Genomic DNA, 11,107 nt, shown 5'->3' with positions numbered 1-11,107 from the left:
GGGGGGGGGTTCATTGAGAAGGAAAAAGTAGGTATGGGGAGGCAGCTAGGTGGCTTAATGAATAGAGAGCCAAGATTGGAGACAGGAGATCAAACCTGGCCTCAAATACTTCCTAGCCAAATAACCCTGGGCAAGTCACTTAACCCTTATTGCCTAGCCTTTACTGCTTTTCTACCTTAGAACCAAAACATTATATTGATTCTAAGATGGAAGGTAAGGATTTTTTTTACATGAGGGTGTGAATTCTCCAGATTGTCATTTCTATTCCATACTTCACTCTGCCCATTTAGACATGTTTGAAATGTGTACACCTGAACTGTTCTTTAGAAAATTTTCTGTGTTCTTATCTGAGTGAGCCTTCACAGGATAATCCACCTTGAAGGGGCCATCTAGTTCAATTTTCTCACATTGCAGATTAGGAAACTGAGGCCAGAAGGGTAGGTGATTTGCCAAGGTTACACAGGGAACAAACAGGAAAGCTAGAATTCAAACTCATTTCCTCCATCTCAAAGCCCTGCACTCTTGCCACTGCATGAGACTGAGGACCAGGTGATAATCAGAACAGCATCTAGGGATGATGCTTTCTTCCTGTTACCTCTCCTTCTGTATCTCAGAGGAGATTCCTGAGCTGAGTCATGGCACCATAGGACCTCAGTGGCTTTGTATGTACATCATCTTCTTTCATTTTGAAGTCAAGAAACTTGTCTGGAGTCCCGACAAATTGAAACTTGAAAATTTCACAGAAGTAGTGAGCTTCACTGGCTGATTCCAGATCCAGTGTGTAGGAAGCATCTACCTTTTACACAGAAGCTTATCATTTAATGAAAAAAACATTTATTAAGCACTTTCTGTCTGCAAGGCTCCATGCTAGGAGATGGATCTTAAAACTCTTACTAAGATTTCACTGAATTGTCTTTTATTGTTGTTGTTGTTGTTATCACTATTAAGGATAGTTATTTTCTCATTACCTTTCATTAATGATTCCCTAATCTTTTTACTAATTTGAACTAATGCTTCAAGACAAGAGAGGTTAAGTGGATATTTGAAACCCAAAGGAAGCAAGAAAAGAAGACTCTTGCCTCTAAACTCAGTTTTCTGGTCCTTTCTTGTAAATGCCCACTTCCTTCCTCAGGTTTTTAATGAGGAAGGGAGTGAATTTTATGTGTGGCCACTTATTTGTGTTTTCTGATCCTCTTTTCTAACTTTGTATAAATGTAGTTATGGGAAGAATGCATTCCATTTAAAAAAAAGTGAAAGCTCTCTTTCTTTGTAATTTAATTTTCAGGAAATGGAAAAATAGAACAGGATAAGCAGATGCTTTTTAACTAAATTGTGTGTTGCCCTGGCTAATGAGGGATGTCCAATTAAGTAATTGTGTTGAATATGTCCCTTGATATGTTTCTAGAGAGCCAGGTGCCCAGGTCCACCCAGATGTTTCTATTCTCATTTAGGTACAGAATCCTAAGTGACATCTACTTATAAGAGTGCTTAATATGCAAATATAATTATGGATACTGTAAGGCACGTAGGGACAAGATTTAAGGATCGTTCTTCAAAGCAAAAGCATCCATTTTACACGTTTATGTTTCAGGAGGAAGAAAAAAACAGCATTATAAATTTAGAGCTTTGAGGGAACCTCAGAAGTCATCTAGTCCAACTTCTTCACTTTTCAGATGAAGACACTGAAATCCATAAAAATTGCTCCTTGTCTAAGATTAAATAGGCAGTAAGTATCAGAGGTAGGATTTGAATCTGATTCTTTGCCTCCAAAACCCACATTCTTTCCACTTTACTGGTTGCCTCATCTCAACAAATACAGTGCCTAATTTTGGCCAACTTTAACAAAACTAGGGTAGCTAGGTAGTGCAGTGGATAGAGTCAGGAAGACTCATATTCCCAAGTTCAAATATGTCCTCAGACACTTACTGTGTGACCCTAAAAATATCCCTTAACACTGTGTGCCTCAGTTTTCTCATCTGTAAAATGAGCTGGAGAAGGAAATGGCAAACCATTCAGTATCGTTGCCAAGAAAACCCAAATGTAGTCACAAAGAGTTGGACATGACTGAAATGACTGAATGAAAACAACTAAAACTTACCCTAAAATATCTCATTAGATGAGCCATTTCCTCCCCTCCTGGTCCCCCGCCCCACACACACCATAGTGTTTGTGGTATGTTGGGTGGACATCCTGTGGCTGAACTTTCAGGAGGGAATGAACAATTTTTTTTCTATAGCGTTTTGTCTGAATCTCTCTTTTCTTCCATTCCACTCTAGCTGTATTATTCTTATCCATATATATATATATATTGATATATATATCTATATATATCATATGCTTCCTAGTAGATAGGTTTCTTGAGAGCAGAAGCTATATTATTTTTCATCATCCTATATCCAGAGTCCAGTCTAATGCCTTGCACACATTAGGTACTTTAAAAGAGTTGTTGACTCAACAAGAATTAAATTATAAATATGAACAATATGAACATTATTTGTTATTGCAAAGAATTAGAAGAAAGCTAAATAAAAGTATATGACAATCAACTTAGTGGAATATCAGTATTGATATAGTGAAATAGTAGAATGTCATTAAATAATAAAATAATTTTGAAAAGAAAAATAAATAATATGAATAAAAACAAAAGAACTAGTGGAACTGTATATATATATTGTCCATAACTTTGTGAAAGGGAAAATGTGTGCACAGGTAACAGGGTGAATGGAGAGACAGAGAACACAGAGAAAGAAGTAGCTTAGTAGTACTTATATAAATAAAATAAAATATATAAATATTCTTATGTTAGCTTAAATGTTCTGGAATTCATATTTAATTATAAGAAGTTAAGTATGTTTTTAGTTTGTTGTTTAAATTTGAGTGTATAGCAAATTTATTTTTCTAAAAAGTTGGGAAGGTGGAATAAACTAGACTTTTTTCCTCCATATTTCATTTGAGCATATATTTAGAGCAGGAAGAGGCTTTAGAAATAATCTAATCTAAACCCTTTATTTTGAAAAGAAGGAAACTGATAGCCAGTAGAATTGTGTCTTACTCAGGATCACAAGAAGAATAATCAGAGGAGCCAGATTTGAACCTGGTCTTTCAATTCCAAGATGAGGATCCTTTCTATTTTCCCTACCATGCCTCATGAAAATCATTTTGATAACTTCAAAATGTGCCCCAAAGTCCTTTCAGTGGTGTTTCTGATTCATGATCTGGAAAAGATCCCTGCTCATTCTTTCTCTAATCGAATCTTGCCTTCATTGGAGAGGTTTTGGGTCATTCTTACAACCATAATCAATTCTTGACTTACAGCATTTAAATCTAAATTGTTATTAAGATCAATATCAAATGGCTAATTTGGCTGGATTATTAGAAGATGGGAGCTGTCACTTACGATCTAAGAGAAAACTGTATGATGTTAGTTTGTCAGTTAGTATCTAATTTTGACTTAATAAAAAGGTTTCTGTTAAAATGGGTAATTAATCAATATATACTCTTATGCAACTCTGGAATATCTAATAAATCTGAGAAGTTTAAGTAATACTTACTCATATTGCATTTTATTTTTCTCCAAAACAGACTGGACATGTTGGAATTGATCTTCGCCAACATGGAAGTCCACCTCCATTTTAGGTGCAACATCCTGAATGGAACTAGGATGCCAGAAGTCAAGCTATAGAGAAAAATCCAGTCTGTTACTTTGCAAATGTACTATGAAGAATATGAGTATCAACATTTGGGGAAGAAGCACTTCATTAAGACCATCTGAGGGTCTTGACTCAGTGGGTAGAGGGTAAAGAATGTCTTGATCTTAACCATCCTTAGGATCAATATGGATGGATTGCCATGTCATTAATTTGACAATTGATTATTGAATTATGAATTATGAGAAAAAAGGAAATGTGTGAGTTTTCTGTTTTGGAAAACTTTTAGGGGAGAGACCATTTGGAATTCTAAATAGTTTATATTAGCTACCACTTGGGGTTTCTGTGAGGTTCCAATGAGATAATCTATATGGGGAACTTAGAGAATTTTAAAGCTTTCTGTAAGTTGGAAGATTTGTAATTTTTTTTTGAAGGAGATGCTTTATCTCTCTGTTGGAAAGGAGCAGTGGCACTGTAATTTATTCCTCTTTGGGGTGTGAGTCAAGGAGAAGATTAGTTGTCCATTGTCTGAGGCAAGATTTGTACCTAGATCTTTCTGACTTCAAAGCTTATCTCCCATCCACTTCCCTCTGCTGCTACTTTATTATATAAATGTCACTTATGATGATGTTGTTGCTGTTGTTATTGTTGTTGTTACAATTATTACTATTTTTCTAAAGGATGATACAGGGACTGGAGGACATGCTGCATGAAGTTTGGCTAATGGAATTATTGATAGGAATGAAATGAAAAATGAAGACACTCAATAGCTATGACTATTTTAAGGAGGGCAGTTAGGCCAGACATGTCTTCATATCTCTCCAGGCTACATTCCTGACCATCTTGAGCTTTTTAAAAAATATTCTTGTCCACTGAGTCCATCTTCTCCCTTTTCCCTTTTTTTTGCTGTTGTCATTATTCAGTTGTTTCAGTTATGTCTGACTCTTTTTGATCCCATTTGGAGTTTTCTTGGCAAATGTATGGGAATGGTTTGCCATGTATAAATAGAAATTTTGTACCTTTGTACATCTCCCAGCATCCCTTTCCTCTTTCATCCCCACCTTGCATGCTTACGTTGTTTGTATATATTTGGTGTAACTTTCCAAAAGGATTACAGGGGGAAATGTATAAATAGAAATTTTGTACCTTTGAACTACATCTCCCAGCATCCCTTTCCTCCTTCATCCCCACCTTGCATGCTTACGCTGTTTGTATATAGTTGGTATAACTGTCTCTCTGTGACTCTTCTCTCATGATTCTTCTCTTATGACTGCAGCTGGGTTACACCAACTATATACAAACAATATAAGCACACAAGGTGGGGATGGAGGAGGAAAGGGATTCTGGGAGATGTAGTTAAAATATACAAAATTTCTATTTATACAGCCATTTCTTTCTCCAGATCATTTTGCAGATGAGGAAACTGAGGCAAACAAAGCCAAGGTACTTGCCCTGGGTCACAGAACTAAGATACTGGAGTTTTTTGCCATTTTCTTTTCCAGCTCATTTTACAGATAAGGAAACTGAGGTAAATAGGGTCTAATGACTTGTCCAGGGTCATACAACTAAGATACTGGAGCAGTTTGCCATTTCTTTCTCCTGCTCTTTTTACAGATTAGAAAACTGAGGCAAACAGGATCAAGTAACTCGCTCACGGTCATACAGCTAATAAGTGTCTGGGGCAAGATTTGAACTCAGGAAGAGAAGTGTTCTTGAGTACAGGCCCAGCACTCTATCTATTAGTTGTCCTTTTTAGCTTCTTTAATGTATTATCTTTCTCCTTTAGAATTTAAGCTCCTTGAGGTGAAGACCTGCCTTTCTTTCTGCTTCTTTGTGTGTTCCCAGTACTAGAACATCATAAGCATTTAAAAAATGCTTTTTTGACTTAATTTGATCCTGGTCAAGTCACAATTATGCTTGCCTCAGTTTCCCTATCTGTAAAATAGGGATAATGATACCACCTACATCCCTGGTTTGTTTGAAGATAAAAGGAGCTAATGCCTGTAAAAGTACTTTGCAAACTTTAAAGTGCTATATAAATACCGCTATTGTTATAATAATAATAATAATAATAGTAATACAAGCCTTGTATGGAGGGAGGAATGGGAATAATCGTTGCTAGTTTGCATGGTGAGATTTCAAGAAGTCTCTGAAATAGCAATCCTGTTGCCTATAATTGTCATTCCAGAAGTGTTGTTCATAAAATATAGATTTTTACCACGTTGCCCTCCGAGCAAAAATTCTTTAATGGCTCTTCATTTTCTCTTACAATAAAAATCCTTAGTATTCCATCACCTAGCATCCACCCACCTCCTTTCCAGTTTTATTAAGCCCTGTAGTCACATATTCTTCAGTCCAGTCAAACTGGTTGATGAGCCATTCACTGGGGAGGCTAGAACCTTTTCTTCCCGCTAGAATCTGCCTGGGTGGTCCCCCCTGAGTGGAATGCATTCTTTTCTCACTTTTCTATTCTCTGATGTTCTCTCCAGGACATGCCTCATGTGCTCTCTTCCACAAGACTTTTTCTGATCTCTCCCAGACACTGACACTCTCTTTCATTTGAATTATTGTTATTCTTATTATTTTATAATTGTAGTGACTTACTAGTATCCATGGAAGACAGATTTGTGCAATGGAAAGAGCACTGGGTCATAAGATCAGAATTCAGATCTTAACTCTGTTACTGCCTGTGTGATTCTGAGTAAGGAATTTAATTTTTCTTGACCTCAGTTTCTCCAATAGTAAAGTGAAGGGATTGGAGTTAGATGACCTCTCAGGTTCCTTTTGGAGCAGCATGGTGACATAGTATATAGAGTACTGGGACTAGAGTAAGGAAAGCTCATCTTCCTGAGTTCAAATACTAGCTGTGGGACTCTAGGTAAGTCATTTAATCCTGTTTGCCTCAGTTTCCTCATCTGTAAAATGAGCTGGAGAAGGAAATGACAAACTAGCCATGTGTTCCTGGGCAAGTCACTTCACCCTGTTTGCCTCAGTTTCCTCAACTGTAAAATAAGCTGGAGAAGGAAAAAAGCAAACCACTCCAGTATCTTTGCCAAGAAAATTCCAAATAAGGTCACAAAGAGTCGAACACGACTAGACAACAACAACAACAAGGTCCCTTTCAGCTCTCTAGCTATAGTTCTGTGTTGAATTCCTTCCAGAAGATTGTAAGCTTCCTTGGGACCTGGACTGACTTTTTTGGTTTCTGTTCTTATAACCCCAGTGTCTGGTGCTAGCAACCTGCATACTGAAGGGCTTAATACATATTGAATTGAATTCATGGATGAATTCCTCTGTCTTAAAAGTCTGTTTTTTTCCCCTCAGAAGTCCCTTTTAAAACATAGATGCCATCGGGCAGGAGGTTTATCATATCTTAATTCACAGTAGCCCAGCCATTACTTAATCATTAGGTAACTATTACCTGGGGTTGATAGCTAGTTTGGAGAAAGAATGGATCAAAAGAATGACTTGGGAAGCCTGGGAAGATGGCATGACCAGGAAGGATCCAGAGGGGGAGGAAAGGATGCTGCTGACAAAGGAAGACCAGATGATCCTGAGAGCTACCTTTGTTTAATCCAATTTTATCTAGGTTGCCTTTTATCTGGTGCCTTCTACCTCCTACATGAGTGATTTAATATCTCTCTAGATAAACTAATAACCACAATAAAATCTGTTTAGATAAACTAATAACCAGGATAATATATGACTGAAGATTAGATCCTATGACTTCATTGGAAAAGGGAACTTCTAGATGAGGAAATTCTAGATGAGGAAATTGCACCATGGTACCTTCTTGGAGATTTTACCTGGAATGCTAAGAGATTATTCAGAGTCACACAACAAGTATATGTCAGAGGCTAGGTTTGAATTGAGATATTCTATGCTCGAAGACTCTTCTGGGGAAAACATGGGGTTTAACTTATATTTTAATTGGGTTCAGAGGAAGGGTGAGTAGGAGGCAGGACAGACAGATAGACTGGGACCTAACAAGTTAGGGAAATACAATTCAAAATTGGGTTTGGCAGTTTGGGGAATGACAGTTGAAACCCAACTGCCACCACAAATCCAATTAGCCAGGGAAAAAACACAAAGTTAAATATACATATACTATGGGGACACAATCAGGAAAAGGAAGCAGCTAGGTGGCACAGTGGATAAAGTAGGCTCTGGAGCCAGAAAGACCTGAATTCAAATCCAGCCTCAGATACTTACTGGCTATGTGACCCTGGCCAACTCATTGACCCTGTTTGCCTCAGTTTCCTCATCTATAAAATGAGCTGGAAAAGGAGATGGCAAACCACTCCAATATCTTTGCCAAGAAAACTCCAAATGGGAACTTGGACATTATTAGGCAATAACAAACAAAAAAAAGGCTTGAAGACCATCTCACCAAACCCTGCTACCTTTGGCTTTATAGGACACTTGAAAACTGGCTAAACCAGTGGTTCCGACTTTTTTGGCTTACCTCCCCCTTTCCAGAAAAAATATTACTTAGCGCCCCTGGAAATTAATTTTTAAAAAAAATTTTAATAGCAATTAATAGGAAAGATAAATGCACCTGTGGCCATCACTGCAGCACCCATCAGGGGGCGGTGGCACCCCTTTGAGAATCACTGGACTAAACAATCCAATGAGGCAGGGCAATCCCACAGGCATTGTTGTCCTCATTTTACAAAATGAGGAAACTGAGGCTTAGAGCTAGGAGATGACTTCCCAAACAGTTGTGCAGTTAATGAAATAGATGTATTTAACTGAATTGTCTTGTTTTCTCCTGTCCTTTGTGGGATATTGTTCTCAGAGACACTAAAACAAACCATTTGGCTGCAGAAAACAGACAACATTTAGAACCAAGATATTAAAGTTTTAAAAAAAGAAACCTCCATCCAAAGTCTTACCAGAACAGTGTCAGCCAAGTCCTTGAAGATGCTCACTTGTTTCTCATCTTGGAGCCTCACCCTCAACACCTTCTCCCTGTAAGAACATGAGGGTAAGTGATGAGCCCCAATCTGGTCACTACCTCATCTATTGAGCAGGCGATGAGCCCAGGGCAAGGAAGATTTACCTGTCAAAGCGAAGAACATTTGGGATGGTGAGAGTTGGGGCAATCAACGTCAGAAGTAACATCAACTTCATGGTTCTCCTTTGCCCTTTGGAAATGCCATCTGTGACTTTTATGTCTCTGTTCTAATCTCAGGGTAACAGCTGACTTCCTCTTCTCTGAAGCTCTATGGCCCCACTGTTATTTTGTGCCTCTCTAATCATTTATTTAATCTTATTAAGAATTATGACAGCAACAAAAGATAGTGGCTGATGAGAAGTAAGAATGTTACTTCTTAAACTGTTGCATGTTTGTTCAGTGGCAATTCTATGAGTATGAGCAGCACGGAGTGGAATGGGCTGAGGGACTGTGAAATTAAAAAAAAATGAAATGGATTGGGGCTGTTGGACCTCAGAGACTTCTTGAAGAGTACTTTTTAACATCCTTCAGTTGTTTCAGGCCAGGGATAAGCTGGTAAATAAATGTTTAACAACCAGCTTTTTGGGAAACTTCACCAGGAGCAAGAACAACAACACTTTCTTTCGTGTAAACAATCAATAAAACAATAAAGCAAGCCCATCTAAATGATCAGCATCTCCAATGTACCAGGCTGAAGGGGATAGATAGAAAAAAATGACAGTCCCTGCTCTCAAGGAATTTATATTCTATTGTAGCAGAATGTACCACTTGTCCACAAAGAGATATAAAACCAGTACAGAGTAAATTCAAGGTGATGTGATTGGGCTCCAAGCTCAGCAGGTTCTAATTACAACTGCTGTCTCCTTAAAAGAGAGATGGAATAATACTTGAGGCAGGATTTGAACTTATTTCTAGCTGACTCCAGGCTTAGCTTGCTATTCAATGCACCATCTATCTGCTTCTAAAAACCAAAACCAATACGTTCTCTCCACAAACCTGGGTCACACTTTGCCACGACTATATATAGCATCAGTGGGAACAATGAGACACACTTAGGACAGTGATGTGGCCAAAGTAATTCATACCTTTTCCTTCTGGTGTTGTTCTTGTGCAATTCCCTTTGGGCAGATCATGACCTCCTTAGACCCATTTCTCTCCACAGCTTATCTCTAGATAACCAGGGAGAGCACTTTTCTGGGCTCCCAGTGGTTACAGTCCTCAGTGCTATCTCCCACTTCAACTCCAGACTTGTTCTGTGCTAGATGGGCAAAGTATCTTGTTGGGTGAAGAGCTCTACTGCAAGACAATATGGTCAATGGGAGAGGAGGACAAAACAATATTCCCCGTCCCCCAGGCAAAAAATAATTCTCCTTCGAGGGCTAAGTTTCTTTCTATTTGTACCTCTTTTCTTTGTTCCTGGATATCACAATCCTCAGTGTTTGTGCCTCTGTTTACTCCCTAGAAAAAGTGTCTTACTTTCTTAATGTCACTGGAAATGTGGTTGATTCTCGGTCAACCAATTGCCCAATGTCTTCTATTTGTATCAGGTTTGCTAGGAGAATTTCTTCACATTTGGTAAAGTATAGACATAATTTGGTATTCCATTTAAGATTAGAGCATCTCATTGTGTCTGTTATCTGCCCGTTATCTTCTGTGAGTTCATCATCCAGCCCGAGAGGAAATCAACTGATCAGGGATGCCCCTCAAACTACCTCCCTCGCTATTACATTTTGGTGGTTCTATAGTATTTTGGAATTTAATGCAATCAGTACAATATTCTCCAGAAATAAGAGTATCTGTAAGATTTTACCACACATAGGGAATTACTTTTTTATTTGGACTCTGTAGGATATTTTCTATGATGGGGACCAACAGCTTTGGAGAACAACTAGCTTCTTGACTTTAAAATAATTTTTCTTTGTTATTGTAAGTCAGAGGATCAATTAGTACAATTCTTTTGGAAAGCAATTAGGAATTATGCAAAAAATACTCTGATTCAGACAATTCATTATTGGATTTATGCCCTATGGCAGCCATGGACAAGAAGAAAACCTCCACATGCACTAAATCTACCTATCTAATATAGTTATATATCTATAGATCTATAGCAGCACTTTTTTTGAGAGCAAAGAATTGGAAACTAAGTAGATGTCAGTGTTTTGGGGAATAATTAAACAAAATGTGGCACACGAATGTAATCGAATGTAACTGTGCTGGAAGAAATCATGTGTAGGATAAATACAGAAAAGAATGGAAAGATTGACATGAACAGATGCAGAGTGAAGTGAGTGGAACCAAGAAAATCCCAAATGCACAGTTTCTCCAACAATGTAAATGGAAAGAACAACCACACAACACACACACACACACACACACACACACATCAAAGTAGATATGGTGAAATTACTAAAAAACTAAATAAGATTTGAAAGAAGAGATGTGAGAAGACACAGCCCACCCCCTTGCAGAAGTACACAGGTTTTGAATATTGAACACATTTTCC

General features: G+C 37.9%; 1 protein-coding gene across 1 annotated transcript in view; it reads right to left on the bottom strand.

The window, feature by feature from the left end:
* CPA3 (carboxypeptidase A3) overlaps positions 1-8,780 on the bottom strand; it is a 35,672-nt gene extending 26,892 nt beyond the window's left edge. The window contains exons 1-3 of the mRNA XM_044669466.1: positions 8,710-8,780; positions 8,543-8,618; positions 3,552-3,676 (exon numbers count right to left, since the gene is read on the bottom strand). Coding sequence (XP_044525401.1) covers positions 3,552-3,676; positions 8,543-8,618; positions 8,710-8,780 — 272 coding nt within the window. The remainder of the gene's footprint in view (positions 1-3,551; positions 3,677-8,542; positions 8,619-8,709) is intronic.
* Between the last annotated feature and the right edge of the window lie 2,327 nt (positions 8,781-11,107).

Source organism: Gracilinanus agilis, chromosome 3 (assembly GCF_016433145.1).
Source record: "Gracilinanus agilis isolate LMUSP501 chromosome 3, AgileGrace, whole genome shotgun sequence".
NCBI classification, from domain to species: Eukaryota; Metazoa; Chordata; class Mammalia; order Didelphimorphia; family Didelphidae; genus Gracilinanus; species Gracilinanus agilis.
This window is presented reverse-complemented; position numbering and strand designations above follow the sequence as displayed.